Here is a 17,974-nt window from a genome sequence, read left to right on the forward strand (position 1 = left end):
CTATGTTCAGCGCTGGAAATAAAATACATAATACTATTTTACTTTATTCCTTACCGGCCATCGGTCTACAGGCTGGTAGGTACTGGGTTCGGATCCCAGTCGAGGCATGGGATTTTTAATCCAGATACCAACTCCAAACCCTGAGTGAGTGCTCAGCAAGGCTCGATGGGTAGGTGTAAACCACTTGCACCGACCAGTGATCCATAACTGGTTCAACAAAGGCCATGGTTTGTGCTATCCTGCCTGTGGGAAGTGCAAATAAAAGATCCCTTGCTGCTAATCGGAAAGAGTAGCCCATGAAGTGGCGACAGCGGGTTTCTTCTCAAAATCTGTGTGGTCCTTGACCATATGTATGACGCCATATAACCGTAAATAAAATGTGTTGCGTGCGTCGTTAAATAAAACATTTCTTTCTTTCTTTTTCCTTAGTCTCATGGTCATCTAGTGTAAGTGTCGGGTACTCTGGTCCAGGTCGAGTTTGACCCTCGTGGAGGCCCTAGATAGCACATACCATGGCCTTTGGTGTACCAGTCGTGGTGCATTGGCTGGCGCGAGAAATGGCCCAATGGGCCAGCCCACTGATCAATCCTAGACCGACTGTGCATCAAGTAGCATTTTACGTTGGATATATGGTCAAGGACCACACATACTGAGGGAGGAAACCCGCTGTCGCCACTTCATGGGCTACTCATTTTCGATTAGCAGCAAGGGATCTTTGATATGCACTATCCTTAAACATATATCACCATGTCTGATTTTGTATGTTATTAAAAATACATCAATAACCTATACAAAATAAACTTTGAAACTAAATAATCATATAAAATACTCTGAAATACTACAAAATATTACAAGAAGGTATGGAGAAAATGGTTCATGGTCTATAAATCCAAACTGACATTGACACCATTCTGTCAAACATTTGTTGGATAGTATACCAATTCCATAAATGTTTCCATTGGCTCTGCTTGTAACAAATTCAGAAATGCTTTCATTTGACATTTTATCTCCATGCAGGGTTTCTAAAAATTACCTGGACTTTTGTCATTTGCATGCGAATATATGACCATATCCTTCAATAGCATAAAATTAAGAGTTTATTCAAAATGTTTTTGTTTCAAATTGATAAATGGCTCAATGGTAGAGCACTATCATTTAAAATGTGCCAAGGTGTCGATGCACAAGTTATTTATATTGAAACATTAATTGGCTAGTTCAGTTCCTACTTCAGTCAAAACATTAAGTATTATTTAAATTTTGGAATGGAATCTGTTTGGTTATCTTTTTCTGGAGCTATGATATCGTTGATCACGCAATTTATTTCCAACTGCAATCACATGTACATAAAGGTGATGTGCCATCTTGTCTTTGGTGACGAGTTTTAATTAAAAGGACTGTCCCGAGTTTGTAGCCATTGTGAGATGTTTGCGATAACAGAGCCTTGTTAGCGACTACTATTTCATATTAAATACATTTTCTTGTTTATCTTGTTCTGTATATCAAATGTGTTTGTGGTTGTATACTAATGTTTGTAGCACTCCGTTTTTACTTTAATTTGTGATATATATTTTTTCGTACATACAAAATTATTGGGAGGTAAAATCCGGTTTGGGCTACTACAAACATTAGAACAACAACAGACACCTTGAAAATACAAACATTGATATTCTAAAGAAGAAAATGTGTTTAATTTGTATGTTATGTCATCGAAAAGGCTCTATTGGTCGGAAACATTTTTACAATGGTTGTAAACTCAGGACTGTCCCTTTAAAACCTTTAACTGTTATCACCATAGCAGCATTTTGTATATACAAAATATTCATTAAATTGACAACGAACACTAAATAAGAATGATTAAAGTTTTATTCATAAAAATAATGACCTAGATGAGCGATATAGTAAAAGGTAAATACATGTACAAGCAAAGCTGTGACAATAAGACATGCCATCTCCTAAGTCTCAAGTGTTTGCAGTCCAAATAAGATCAGTCAGCAATTCTACAGTAATGGTATAGTTTTCACAAAAAGCCAGTGTGTAAAAAAAAAAAAAAAAAAAAAAAAAAAAAATCATCGACTTTTCCTTGTTATCACATGCCCGTGGCACCCATTCTCCCATTCTCCGGTAACCAAACTAAGCAAAATGATTACAGATTCCGAAATGCTTTGGTACTGACTACGTGTCAAGACTGCACACCCGTTACTTGGAAAGATGGGATTTTGTTTTAAGTGCATTTAAATACACCCACCCTGAAAATGTAAAATATTGAATAATATACAAGTTGCCAATAAATACTTAAGTACAGTCAACAACATAGCAGCTTCTTTTTAAAAACTTGCATGATCTATTTCAAAAACAAAACTTTGTTAAAACTATATAGCTTTAAAAGAAAAAACTATTTCAAGTAGGTTTTGTGTGTAGTTTAAAAAAACCCCCAAAAAACCCTGGTCTTGACATTCAAATTTACTAGGTAAAAAAAAAAGAAGACAAAACTGTTTGTTTCTTGAGGGTTTTTTAAAGCAAGAAATTCACATTCTAGTACACACACAGTAAATAGAGCCCATTAAAATTTTGATGTGTTACCCTGTTTTACTTTGTCACAAATCATAAGATAGTATTTAATTATGACAAAATTATATTGGCTTTATCTTACACATAAACTTGACTTTTATCTTATTTAATATTTTACCAACAATTTGTAGTTGAGAATCTTTTTGAAACTGATTACTTACATTTGTGGTATAAAAGATGGCGAACAAATTATTTAATTTTAGCTACTGTCAATTTTAATTTGGCCCATTTTTGTTTGTTAAGTATGTGATCATATTATGAAAATAAATATCAATATACTAATGTGTTAGATACAGTGGACAAAATATAAAATAAACATTTTTACAAATCATACACTAGAACGTAATCACTAATTCTAACCTAACGAACTGAAAACTACAGTGAGATATACATTTCAATTATAAATACATAAGAATCTAATAAGAACTTAATATGATTCATATGAGGAGGATTTAAATAATGTCCAATGCAAATTTAACAAGAGTACATTGTATAAAATACTAATATGATCAAAATTATCTCTACATTGAATCTTAAAGGAACAGATATACGGTGATGTATCACTAATAGCACAGAGAGTGAATACTGGAGTATTACAAGTGATAATGTCACCAAAACAACATCTAATGAAAGGTTATAATTCGCATATGCCTTAAAGGTCTATGAATACTGAAATAAAATGAAAGATTCAGAGACAAAAATGTGAAGCATTTGTGTAGTAAAGAATTTTTTTTTAAATAAATCTTTTTTCATTTTTCTACAGTGTCCTGTCCCATTTTACTGAAAATTATTTGGAAATACCATGATTTAAAAAGAAATATATATATTATTGAAGAAAGTGAGCAGATGCTTATTTACAACATCAATCATTGGTGAAGTTGTGTTAACATATTTATATAATTTGCCTCATTACCAGTGGCGTAGTGTGGTCGGGACTACCGGGGCGGTTGCCCTGGGTGCAAAATTCTGGACTGGTGGAAGACTCAGGGAGTGCAAACTGTCCACTGGTTAGGGGACGCAATACTTGCCTTGCCCTGGGCACTGGCAACCCACGCTACGCCACTGCTGCTTACAAAACAAAATATAATAAAAATGCTACATACATAAACTCAATCAGAATGCAATAGAATTACTTTTTTTTCTTTTTTTTTTATTGGTAACAAATGTACTCTTCCTTTTCTAAAATATTATTTTCATGAATAGTTACAACACATTAATACCCATGAAATATAAAATAAAACAATTAAATCTATTTAAAATAAATGCAAATTTATTTTGTCATCCAAATAGTGAACTGAGTTGTCAGCTGTACTTATTTATATTGCTAAGATATTTTTAGATTTTAAAAATGCATTCTGTGTATGCTGTACAAGATTAATTTGCACTTTAACACACATTCCACCTTCCAAAATGTTTTAGCTATATACTAGGTCTTATTTGGTTCAACTCACCAGTTTTGACAAAAGCATGCCTACTGCAAGCAAACCATCAACTCCGTTTTCTTCAAGCTGCACTTTCCAAAGTGGAATGGTGCTTGTCAAGTCATACACACTAAATATATCTACTTGTATGTACAAACTATTGCATTCAAAACATTGCCTAGCAAAATATTCTATAAGCCATTTTCTTACACACACACACACACACACACACACGTTTCACAAAACGGTGATAAGATTTTTTGTTTAGTTTTTGTTTTTAAATACATGTATTTACAGTATCATTTATTTAGTACAATTTTATGTTTAAAATTGTAAAATGACAATGTTGTTAAATTCAAGTTAAATTACATTAAAATATCCTCTTATTTACTGTGTAAAAATCAAACCAATGGTATTATGATGTCCTGTCATGGACATTAAATCATTGTTAGTCATGCATGATGGGAGCTATTAGCAAATCTATTTTTGTAGATGGCTGTAAAGCATTATTTTAAAATACACGCCCTCTCTCAATGTTATATTTCTGAAACAGTTCCTAAATAATGAAAAATATAATACTTCCACACCAATACAAAGCCACAAAAGAAATTTATTAATGGAATAAAATAAGCCTAACATTTTCCCCATGTTAACATCATACACATTTAAGCAATGAGGGACTTTTGTTTTGAATCAAAATACATGTACAATATATTTCTCATCTCATCAACTACCATGGTGATGTGGGTTTTCAATATTACTTACATTTTTAGAGGGACATTCAAAAGACTATGAAGGACAGACATATCTTCATTAGAACCATTACATGAAACAAATGCTAAACATTTTTTCAATGATGTAACAAGGGTGAGAGAATATTCATTTCTGGTAGGGAAGACAAATGTGGGAGGGAGGAGTAAGGGGGGATTGGAAAAAACATCTTTCCTTGGTAGAATGGCATGAGCAAAAATCTCATGTTTACAAATACAGTGTATACAGCAAACAAAAAGCCTGTTCAATGTACCCAATTAACGAACACAACCCTCATCCATTCGGAAATGACATCCTTAGCAGAGATTTCAGATTAAAATTGTTTTTAGTTTTTTTAAAATCCAAAACAAACAGATCAGGATTGAAGAACTGTTAACGATCTTTGCTAATGTACCATTTTATTATAAATGTGTATAATAAAATTTAGTATTGCACCACATATTAAAGAACACCCCTCCACCAAAATGTCTATGAACTTGTTCAACATGTACAGGACCATACTTAAAGTTTGAATACATGGAGGAAGGATAGATTTTGTTAACTTTGCATGTATAGCTGTATGGTGGAGGTAGGGGATAGCAGTGAAGGCAGAAATATACTGGTTGCTTTGATGATCAACAGAGTACTGTCCAGGATATGATGTTACCAAGGTTATTGAGGGTGGGATGAAGAGTGCTGCTTTCCAAGATGTTATGTAGAAATATTGTTGGGGACATTGATTAACAATGAATATGTATGCCAACAGGGTCAAAGATGTACATACACTTGTTTATTGGGGACGGGTATGTGTCGGAAGTCTTTAGATGATATTTAGCATTAGTTCTTCCAGTATTCTCATCCACAATTAAGAAATTACCGGCACATAAAAACTTAGAATTGCATTTTTGTTTTACCACAAAATAAATTTACCTGTATGTTTGGCAAATATATAATTATGTTAAAATTGTTGTTAAATGAAAAATCGGGACAAAAACAGGCAAATCAACTTTTAAAAAATGTAATAATACACAACAGAAATATAACATTTATTTTTAGAATACAAATGCCTTCAGCATAACTTAAAATGTTCTTATTTAGACAGTGAAGGCTCTTTTAAATCTTTTTAAAAAAAACTCATATATTACAAAATTCTGAAACCATAAAAAAGGTATCAATTTAAATTTCAAGTCATGTTTCAAGTAAAGGATGGAATTTAAAAAAACCACCTAAATATCACAAGTGCAACTATCCAAAAGTTGGCTACAAGCACAATTAATTTTGAGTGTTCTGTGCCTTTAACTTAAAACGTACAAAATAACTGATGTGACCTTGACCCATGATCAGTTGAGATGCGAGAGCAGAAGCCTATCAAGGTGATGCAGAAGACTGAGAAAACATGGGAACAATCCAGCACCTAGTTGATGTAATTTACAGATGCAACTTTCACACAAGTGGACAGTAACGTGACCTTGACCTTTGAGCCGACAGTCGCGTGTGAACATAAATAAAATCCTGGCAAAACCAGACACGTGTCAAATATGAACATTTAAATTTTTCTGTCACTTTTAATATACTGAAGTGATATCAAGGATGTTAACTAGAGGTGGCAAAGAAGTGTATCCATTACTAATGCCCTGAGGGGGACAACTCTAAGGTGACGTGCATGCATACGATGAATCTGCTACCCTCAACCGAAATATAAAACGGTAAAGATACTAGCAGCTTAACCAAGAATGACAAGAGTTAATGTCGTTTTTTGTTTGTTGGTCCTTCAGCATGAAGCCCAGACTTAATGTGTCGGTATCAGAATGTTTTCTTCAGATAAAGTCCCCAAACTGGTGAAAGTAATTCTCAAATACCAGAACTGTGTTCTCACAATGATGTAGTTATCTATCTGCAAGAGTAAACAAATAATCATAAAACAATCAAAAGGAAAAATTATTATATAAAATTAAAGTTTACAAGTTTATGACCGATTTCGAATGCTGTCAGAATATGGTGCCATGTAACAGTATTATAGTAATTTTTATTTGTAATTATCAAATTGTTTTATTTTTCATTTCATTAACCTCTAAAAGTCAAGTTTAGATTTTGTATTTTCAGTGGCTTTTGGTATTTAGTGAGAAGTAGACGTGTGTGCTGACATGGTGCTGTTTAGTTTTTTCTCAGTCTTTAACTGTTTGTTGGTCATCACTTAATGTTTTGCCTTTCCATAGTTTGACACCCAATAGCTGATGTATTTTGCATGAAACATCTATTTTATTCTATTCTTTAAATGTTGTAGTTATTAAATCTTAAAACACCTAGTTTAGCAACAGACTAAACAATGTGCTTGGATATCATTAATTTGTATCAAACATTTAGAAGCAACTTTCTTGTACTTTACACCAACTCTACAGGATTAACTGCATTACACTGTTCTATGTACAAAATGTTAGGTTAAACAGTTACAATAATTATTGTTGAAAAGCTTAGCCTTAAGACTCCATAACAGATTATTAAGCCAGCTTCAGCTGCAGTATGTAATCAGCCATGCTTAGAACATAAGACAGGTAAGTAAATTAAAAGAACAAACCTTAATAACTTAAAGTAGTGTACAGCCACCCTTCTTCTTTTTCTTTGGCTTTTGCTGGGGACTTTTCTTGTTGATGCTCCGAACAAGGTCAGAAAATATCTGAGGAAAAGAAAAGAAGACATTCCACCATTAACATCATACACAGACATGGCATTCTATTTAAATGCTAAATTTGGTTTCATTTTGAAGAACACTTTTTCTCTCTCTAAAGATTATATTCTTATATTATAGGAATAATAATAATTAAAACAATTTATATAGTTATTTATGCATATTTAACATTTATTACTGAGATCTTATGTTGGAAAGTGAGTGACTAACCCTATTGTCTTGTGTAGAATTTGTTTCCTAGTGACATGGTAGCACATGACAAAGTGATATCATATACCGGCAGTTAACAACAAGTGTTAGCAATGAGAAATTATTAGTCAGATGCTATGGGGTCAGTTTGTGAGCCACAAATATGAAAATGATTATTGACACCATGTGATGTCACTAGTTTGCACTCACTTTAAGCATTCATTATGACAACAATCAGCTATGTTGACCATAACTAAAAAACCAGGAAACATTTGTGAATTGCTAAAAAGCTTCCTTGCTATAAATAAAATATCAACTTGTATAATAAAGACTTGCTACAATGTGATTATACTTCATTCATGTTGCTCACGTCATTTGAAACATGTTGGGAGGAATGTGACTGGGGTCAAAACTTTGGAACTTACTGCACACACCATGGCAAAGGGTAAAACATTTTATATTTGACCTGAATGTAAAACATAAAAAATCTCTTCCCCAGATTTTTTTTCTTGCTAATTTTTCATATTATGCAATGATTCAAAAGTAATGAGAAGTACGATTCGACATGGGGACATGACTACTACTGTCCAGCAAGGGTAGCAATATTGACAACGATTTGCAACTGTAGGTCACTTGATTTACTTTACTAGGTAGCATTAAAAGAAAGAAAGAAATGTTTTATTTAACGATGCACTCAACACATTTTATTTACAGTTATATTGTGTCAGACATATGCTTAAGGACCACACAGATATTGAGAGAAAACCTATTGTTCACCACTTCATGGGCTACTCTTTTCGATTAGCAGCAAGGGATCTTTTATATGTACCATCCCACAGATGGGGTAGTACATACCACAGCTTTTGAGGTAGCATTAAAGATTGAAACACACATAAGATTGGTCTAAAATCAAATAAGAGTTATGTGTTTTCAGGGTTGTTTTTTATGGAGCACTTGTATGCAAAACAATAAACATTCTGTTGCAAACAGATTTTGCAATGGTTACTACTGGTTACAATTGAAAGGCAACAACCATTATTAAAACTGTGTCTGACAGGTTACACAAAATCTATGGAAAAACTATCTCATCACCTCCTTCACATTAATCTTTGCTTTAGCCGATGTTTCCAGGTGGCCACAGTTAAAGCTGCGAGCCAAGTTCTGTCCTTGGTCCTTGCCAACCACACGCTCGTCTTCTAAATCACACTTGTTGCCAACCAGAATCATTGGCACCTGCAGAAAAACAAGGCAAATCATGTTAAACTTTCTCAGTTAAACACCATGAGAGAATACAAAATACATAAAACCATGGTTTTGAAGTGAGGTACATTATTCTGTCCAATCCTTTGTGATGCATGTTGTCACCAATGTTATTTTGGGTGGGGGTTATCCGACACTTTGACAAATTTTCTTCTAAGATTTTCAACACCAGTGTTCGAAATAAGCACTTGTCCGTTTGTCCTGACAAGTCAAAGTCCGCTCAGACAAACAAAATGTACCTCAATGATTGTTCAGTGGTTAAAAAAAATGTTTTCAATGAATCAAAAGCATCATCTTAGTACTTGATTAAAACATATCATTTATTTGGACAAGTGAAAATTGTGGCAGACAAGTAGATTCTTGATGTACTAGTCCTCTGGCCTGTAGTCCGTTTTGGAAATAACAAACAAAAAAACCCACTATTTTTGCGTGCAATTTAGAAAACAATCGACTCAAAAATAAATAACTTATAGTAAATTCTATAGCATGAAAAAAGGTGTTCCCTGTGGAACAGACTATTTCCAGCACTGAACACTTATTACTTTGAAACATAATATTACATATTTTTATATATTTATAAACCGTTAAAGAGGTTTGTAATATTGGTTAAAAAGTATAAATGTTTTACAATTTTAGTTTTTGAATTTTCAGTAATAAATATAATTGGGTAGGCAAATATTTTTAAGTCGGTTGCCAAGGATTATTTCAAATAATCAGTTATCTCCCACAGGCACTATTACTTTTTCTTTCTTTTTTTTATCACATATATTCAAATGTTTCACAGGTATTTACACCAAATATAAAAACATTCATGAAAGGATTCAGGTGTAGTTTACAAATTAGAGAAACAGCGACACAAAAACTATTTTTTCAAAACAATCAATGAAATTCACCAGTTAAGGTACAAAATGTCACCAGTCTGTTATAGAATCATATCTTGAAATAATAGTCCTCAATAAAGGCAGCCATATGTGAAGTATTTTAAGAACAGCACCAAGTTTAAGCAACCACTACACTGACATAACAAGACAATAATATGGAGTGATCTACCAATGGGGTAATACAAGATTGAAAGAGTAGATTTTCATTATAAATAAATATGTTCATGATTCCTGGGACTTTATTTCAAGTATTTTTTTTTCAGATAACAAGTCACATACATATTTCGGTTACAAACACACAATGTCATGCATTTTACTCACAACTAAAACTGTTTTGAGCTGCTTCCAAACAAAAGAATGTGAGAAATACATGGTATGTGTAGAAATGTGTTCAAGTAAAACATTATAATTAACAAAATGTTGTGTGTGTCAAATACTAGTACTCTAAACATGAACAAGCTTAAGAAGGGTTAAAAACAGAAAACTGGGATCTTAATCCAGTCAGAAGACCTAACAAAAACAATTCTTTTAGACCATCCTTAAAAACCATAGCCATTCATATTTCTTCTTTGGTTCCTTACTTTTTTCCAGCATATTAAAAGAAAAATGAGTTTTCAGATTTGATCATATGGAGGGAAGGCACCAATTGTTTTATATATATATCTATGACCCACAAAATTAAATTTTAAATCACTAACCCTCGTTCATAATGAACATACCTTTTCTGTTTTCACATAAAATGCATATATTCAGCTATCACAAACACTAGAACAAGAAGAAAATATGGATTTGTCAAAACTGGACATTTAAGCAAGTTGAAAGTTAATGGCAGTAAAGCTGTAATAGCCGCAAACATTTTACACTGCCTAATAACTTCAGTCTGTGCCTTTAAACCAACTAATCATAGAAAACAAATGTAGCTGACATCACCAGATGTTGTGCTTATAAAAAGTTTAAAATCCAGACTTAAAACTTTAATAATGTCTTGATATTTTAACGTCATGGCAACACCATACAAACTGAAAGTGTGCGACATCATTAAAAATTCCAGACTAAAATTTTATAAGCATGGATCCAAGGAAAAAATAATAAGTATGGTACCACCCCTTCTACAATATGACCAATTCTGGAACAGTCATCATGAACTTTTTTTCAAATACTTATAGAATCATAAAATGGTGGGTTATGTTATAGCAAACAAAACCTTTTTTAAGGATGGCCTAAAATATGGAATATATTGTTATACACTGTGTACGAGTGGCAAATACTGAGATGTACCTCATCTGTGTCCTTCACCCTGAGAATCTGTTCACGTAGATCCTGCAGATCATTGAATGTTGACTGAGCGGTGATGGAGTAAACCAGGAGAAATCCCTGACCATTTTTCATATACAGATCGCGCATGGCTGTGAATTGTTCCTGAAACAAATCAATTAAAATTAGAAAAAAAATTTAAGTTCTCTCTTTTCATGAATACTTAACTCGATCTTTCTACCTATATGCATTCATATGTTTTAATGGACTGATCCAAACATCACAACAGCCATTGATTTTCTGAAATCTTCTATCGTTTCATAGGCAACCCATTTCCAGTTATATCTAAACATTAGAGTAGCCACTGATTTTCTGAAATGTGCTATCGTTTTATACTCATACGCAACTCATTTCCAGTCATCAAATTCATATTTTTTCAATTCAGACTCAAAACACAATAATTACTTAAAAGCATAATTATAGGATATTAATTTATGAGTTTCCATTTCATATCATGTGTGTGTCCCAGTGGAATAATTTTCAGCTGTCACAAGCTTTAGTAGGTGACAAAGAAAACTATTTCAAGAGGGAAATAAACATAATACGAAATGGTAGTGAGTTTAATATCCAATTTATTACTCATAATCAACCTTAGTTTATATCACTCAACTCGTTTGCTTGACATTCCTGTAAGGTTATAGTGCACCAATCGATGATGTCATCATGTGATGTCGAAGTGTTACGTCCCACTTGGCATTTTAGTGGCACGTTTCACTTTGAAATGTACCAAGATATTTTTAACCATATGGGTAATAATATTAATTACGTATATCAATATGTGAATAGTAGTCAGCTACTTTGTAATTTCTCTTTAACTCCCGATTGTTTTCTAGAAGCAGCATATATCTATGAGAAAATATATATATTTTTTTTAAAATATAAAAAGTCTAAAATGAAAAACACCTTTTGATAATACCAGTTGGTCTTCTGAATTAATTTTAACTTAAATCAATGACAAACAATAAAAAAACCCCCATATAAATGCTATATTATTTAGAACACTTGTTACTGCCCAGTGTCACACATTGTAATAAAAGTAAGAACTCAATCTCTTTCCCAGCCTTGGTGGTGTTGTGGTTAAGCCCTCAGACATAAGACTGGTAGGTACTGGATTCGCAGCCCGATACCAGCTTCCACCCTGAGCGAGTTTTAACGACTCAATGGGTAGGTGTACGACCACTACACCCTCTTCTTTCTCACTAACCACTAAAAACTAACATCTAACCCACTGTCCTGGACAGACAGCCCAAATAGCTGACGTGTTTGTGTCCAGGACAGTGTGCTTGAACCTTAATTGGATATAAGTATGAAAATAGGTTGAAAGAATGAATCTCTTTCCCATGACAGTAACCAAGTATTAAAAATATACTTACTGTTCCAGCTGTGTCGAGTATTTCCAACATGCATTGACAGCCATCAACTTCAACTTGCTATGAAAAAGAAAAATTAAAACAAAATAAAACACAAGGAACCTACAAATTTTAATCCAAGTTAAGACAATCAAAACACTTTGATTGGTGTTAGCCAATCAACTATTATTATAGTAATATATAATTTTACTGATTAGTAGGATTGGTTGTTGTTTTTTATATACAACTGCAAGTTAATAATAATTTTTGAAAAGGATGATAAAAATAGTAAAAAAAGAGGATAGAATTAAAGATGGAAAAAAAGGAAGTTACAGATATATTGATTGTTTTAACAGCATTAATAAAACAAAAGAAACATCGCAACATTTCCCATGTAAAATGTTTTATGCATGGCTACACACAGAAGATGATTTATACTTAATATTAATTTTACAAAACAAAAATCATGGATACAACTGCCAACTTGTTTGTTTGTTTCTTTCTTATGCCCACATGTAGTAGTTAATAATTCCCTTACAGGAATGCTAAACTCAAATACGAGCCTGATGTGTTGGAAAGATGCATATTTGGTCCACCAACACATAGTGACACTTTAAAACATTGTTATTGTTAGGAAGTTTATGCTTCACATATAATTCTTTAAAATGTACCTTTCTATAACTGTCTTCTATTGTTGGATCGTACTTCTCAACAAAGATGCCCTGGACAAACTGAACAGTCTGAAATAGAACAAGAATAATTTGCTAAAACCATATTTGCCAAACCATATTTTGTGTATTTCAACTGATGATACCATTTCCATGACTGCTGGGGAAATCATATAAATCCATAACCTGTTGCACACTGGAAGCAGGATGCAGCTCAGACATAGAGCACATTATTGAAGTTTAATCCCCATTAGTATTTTACCATTTTAAAGCAGCTTTTCCATGTGCACAGCATGCAGAAAAATTAATTTTTATTCTGTGGTTATAAACAACAATGTTTCTGCTTCAGTGGCACAGTAACAGTGCAATAAAAAATTATTTATAAAAATCATACAGTTCCTCATACATGGGGAAAACAGCCCCAACAGTGCTCCATGACTGGAATACTAAAAGCTCTGATATATGTGGATTTTCCCATCTGTGAAACGCCTGTTTTATATCCCATGTTGCTATTCTGTACAGGACTAACTTATATATGGTAGCTCAGCAAGTTTGTTTTGTTTAACGACACCACTAGAGCATATTAAGTAAAAGTTGTTACAGAACTTTGCCACCGAGACTGCAATAAATAGGAAACGAAAACAATGTCTGAAGTTCTGTATTTATTACATACCTTCTTAATGTTTTACAAAAACAGTTTCTAATTTTATGTCATAACACTTTCTTAAATCTATGATCAATCCTCCTTTCACTGATTTACTGAACGTTAAGAATCGTACTCTGCGGCAGCCTTGTATAATGTTGCAAATATGATGTGATGTAATTTGTAAATCATATATGACGTCAGTAACAAAAAGGCACTAACTCCAGTAAAAATAAAAAGAGAATTCCCCATTTAAAAGGTTCCAGATATAACATATGTGAGATACAAGATAAATTTATCGCACAGACTGAAAATGTTTTTATCACTATAGTAAGATTGAATAGGTATGTAATATATATATATATCTATATATATATATATAGTCTCACCAGGGCACTCTTTCCAACACCACCACTTCCAAGAACAACAATTTTGTACTCTCTCATCCTTTATGAAATGTGTCGTCCAAAAGAAAAGAAAATTACTGAAAGTAAATACAAAATACATATAATAAAAGTAAATGCATGTAATAGCAAAAGTAGGAGCCAAGTTTACATACCGATACCATAGTGTATGCATGTATGTATGAATGTTTGTGTGTTAGTGTATCTGTGTGTGCGTATGTGAGTGTGTGTAAACCATTGGTGCAAATATTAAAGAACCTTGAAAAACATGAAGTGTATCAGAGAAACAATTGTGCAATTTATATATTTGACTTTAGTATTCATAATTGTCTGTTGAATATTACATCAGAAAGTAAATTCTAAGTCTTTACCACAACACCTTGATTGTAATGATCTGATTAATTTTTTAAAAATTAAAATGCAACACTGGAGAGTGGCAGTACTCCTATATAGGAAACATAAAACGGTATTTAAATTCATTGACGTATGCTGTTCTAAATCTGTGATAAGCACAAATACAAGTTTGAAAATGATTTCCATCTGCATTTTAAATCATGCATTAATGATACATTCGATTTGTAACAAATCAGAATAAAAAAAAAAGTAAATACAGAAAAAATGTGCCTCATAGTCGTAACATTTCAAGTAATACATTTGGGAATCTTTGTATATATTGGGATTCCCCAATGGTTAACTGGTTTTCAACTTTATGCTAACAATGTGTCTGCATGCTACATAAAAAACGTTAACAATCCCAGTCTATGTTATTCAGATGATCTTATTATTTTTTATTCAAATTGTTGATGATTGTAATGTTTTGTTACAAAGTTTTACTTTCCTTTTAATAAAGTGTTTCATAAAGTGTACCAAGAAACATTTTGTAACTATTTAGATCTCTCTTACTCTGATAATATATAGTTGTTAAATTTTGACTGATAATTTGGTGAAAACGTGCGTGAAAACGTGCTTGCAGCATGTTTTCATTGTGATTATATTATCAATGTAATTATTTTTATCTCTGCGAAATCGAAGGCAAAGTGGATTTCACCTATGCGCTTAATAAGGCGAAGTTTAGTGGTATACAGCGACTATTTCGGTAGAATTGTTCCCATACGTGACTACTGCTGATCTTTGGTTCGGTCGCCAGATATAAAATGTTTTAGTTGCCAAACGAAAAAGAAGAAAAAAGGTTGCATATGCAACCAAATCGGTCGCCTGTGAATACATAAATATTAATTAGCTACATTTATTTAACATTCAAATCATACTCATTTGGCAAAGTACTTTCAATCTTTTCTGTCATTTTCTAGTTATTACAGTGTAATAGCTTCCAATTTTAAGCTGCTTTTACCTAAGCATAGTACATGAAAAGTGGAACGCAGAAGAAAGATTACGATTTAAATATGGAATGCATTATTTACTCGCAAGTTTATTTGCAGCAATTTTAGTAAAGAAAGAATGTCTCTACAAAGGGAAAACCATAGCAGTGCTAGAGATATGGTGCCCAGTGTTCTCGCTGTGTGAAAATTAAGGAGGCTGGCTACATGCTCCCCCTCCCCCTCCCCCCCATCCTTAAAAACAGTAAAGCACACAAAAAACCCTCAACATTGTTGTGTATTGGGTTGATTTTGTGGAAAGACCTACCTCTTATTTTGCTTCTAAGTATCTGGTTAAAAATAAAGTTGACAAACCGACTCATCTTTTATGTAGTTCAACCGGAGATATGGTCAGTCGGTTCAACCACAAAAGATGAGTCAGCTTACAAGTAGTAGTTGTACATCGTACCAACATTTCTGTACCAGATACTGAGGGGCTAAATATGGGGTAGGTCTAACTAGTGTTGATTAATGGTAACCAGGCTCTCCCCCCACCCACCCACCCCCACACTTTTTGTTTTGTTTCTGTTGTTTTTTGGAGGGTGGGGGGTTACAGCCACCCCAGTTTAATTTTTATCTAACAAGAACACTGCAAATGGGGGGGGGGGGGGGGGTTCTTCCGAAAGAGTCAAACAGTATTTATTAACTTGATATTTAGTTGATTTCTGCAAACCTTTTGTTTTCACGATCTTGATTAGCAATATTTCTAGTCAAATGAAAATTGATTACCAACTACCATTTAATGTTTTAAAATTGTGTGGCGATCTCTGAAACTTGTGTAGCAAATTGTGACGCGATACTGAACCAAATGTTTCCTGGACTTGTTTGGAGAGACAAGTTGTTGAGAGAATTGACTTGTCCTTCATCCAAAACCACTAGTCCTGGGACAGCAGACAAGACTTAATGTAGAAACCTGAAGAGCAAGGTCACAAAATGTGATACCAGAGCGACACGCCCTCCACAATTAAATGTATAATAAGAACATTGGATGGATTTTTCACAAAGAACCAGCATACACAGTTTGGGGGAAAAACGTATCTAACTTATACACATGTTACATCATTAAGAACATTTAAACAGTTAGCTAATTCGATATTTAATGTGTGAACTATACAAATCTACTCTCTGTAACTGCGATTATCTGCTAACAAATATTTATTCGCAAAATTTAATTCTGCGTGTTACAAAATGAGTCTGTATATTCACTTGGTTATATGAAAATATTTACATTAGCAAACGTCTCTGTGTAAATGTAAATGATTAGTAAATATTACATATTTATAACATATAACAAACATAAATGATAGATTACCCTATCCAAACCTATTATCTTCAATGGCCGTCATACACTTCCGCAGGCAATGACGTCATACGTCAAACTTATTCGGTCTTGTTAGTTAGCGTTTTAACCATAAACATACTTCGTCGTGGATGTCGGTTTCATATTATATTTGATCTGCCGTAAAAGAAAGAAAGAAATATTTTATTTAACGACACGTTTTAACTGAATTTTGGCCACGATTAGTTTGCCAGCATATCAAAATGTTCACATCATCGAATTATTTAATTATGCATTATTTATAATAAATGTTATGCAGGGCCGTAGCTAGGATTTTTTTGTTTGGGGGGGCAACTGAGTAGTTAATAGTCTAAAACTCCTTAAACAGTTAAGAAGACAATTTTCTTTAAATTTATTTAATGCTTTCCGGATTTTTTTCCGGGAGGAGGGGGCAACTGCCACCCCTTGCCCCCCCCCCCCCCCCCCCCCCGCTAGCTACGGCACTGTTATGTATGATAATAAATGAACTATTTTTAAAATGTCATTAAATTTCCTCTCTTTTTATTTTTTAACAGTGACGTTTGGGGTTTTTTTTTGGAGGGGGGTTAATTTTCAACACACAAAAAACTCCAATAATTGCGTAATATCCATCTGTTAAACATTTGATTTTGTGGCACTTCGAATTTCGGAGAGTGTGTACCCCAGCGCACCCCTCCTCCCCACCCCTACACACACTGGATTCGCACCTGATTTATAATGTTAAATAATATTAGCATCTTGATTAGGAATACTAAGATATGGTGAAGCAGTTCTGAGAATCCACATCTAATATATAGTATCCAATTCTTTAGTTGGCAGTTTGTAAATTGTACTGTTGATTCATTGCAGGCCCGTAGGAACCGGGGGAAGCTAACACCACCACCACCCGTGAGGATGATTTTTTTTGTTCATACCCCGATGAACGTAATAGAAATTACAGACAATCCTTATTTATTTTATTTTTTATTTTATTTTTGTCCTAATAAACAGTGGTAGAATTAAAATAAGGCGTGTCCCCCACCTCCACTAGAGAATGTGCCCCTCCATTAGATACTTTGAACACCACTCCAGAAATCGTTCCTACTGACCTGCTCACAAAATATTCAAATGAAAAGTGTTACTACAAAAGAAACTACATGTATAAAAG

The 17,974-nt window shown here is 33.3% G+C and overlaps 1 protein-coding gene across 1 annotated transcript; it reads right to left on the reverse strand.

Moving 5' to 3' along the window:
• Positions 1-1,845: 1,845 nt before the first annotated feature.
• Positions 1,846-16,882, reverse strand: LOC121367998 (ras-related protein Rap1). The gene is made up of 8 exons (XM_041492489.1): positions 16,822-16,882; positions 14,119-14,213; positions 13,090-13,158; positions 12,443-12,499; positions 11,034-11,174; positions 8,707-8,847; positions 7,315-7,413; positions 1,846-6,633 (listed from the first exon to the last, which is right to left on the reverse strand). The coding sequence occupies exons 2-7, from the start codon at positions 14,173-14,175 to the stop codon at positions 7,324-7,326; spliced, it is 555 nt and encodes a 184-aa protein (XP_041348423.1). The 5' UTR covers positions 14,176-14,213; positions 16,822-16,882; the 3' UTR covers positions 1,846-6,633; positions 7,315-7,323.
• Between the last annotated feature and the right edge of the window lie 1,092 nt (positions 16,883-17,974).

Source organism: Gigantopelta aegis, chromosome 3, assembly GCF_016097555.1.
Source record: "Gigantopelta aegis isolate Gae_Host chromosome 3, Gae_host_genome, whole genome shotgun sequence".
NCBI classification, from domain to species: Eukaryota; Metazoa; Mollusca; class Gastropoda; order Neomphalida; family Peltospiridae; genus Gigantopelta; species Gigantopelta aegis.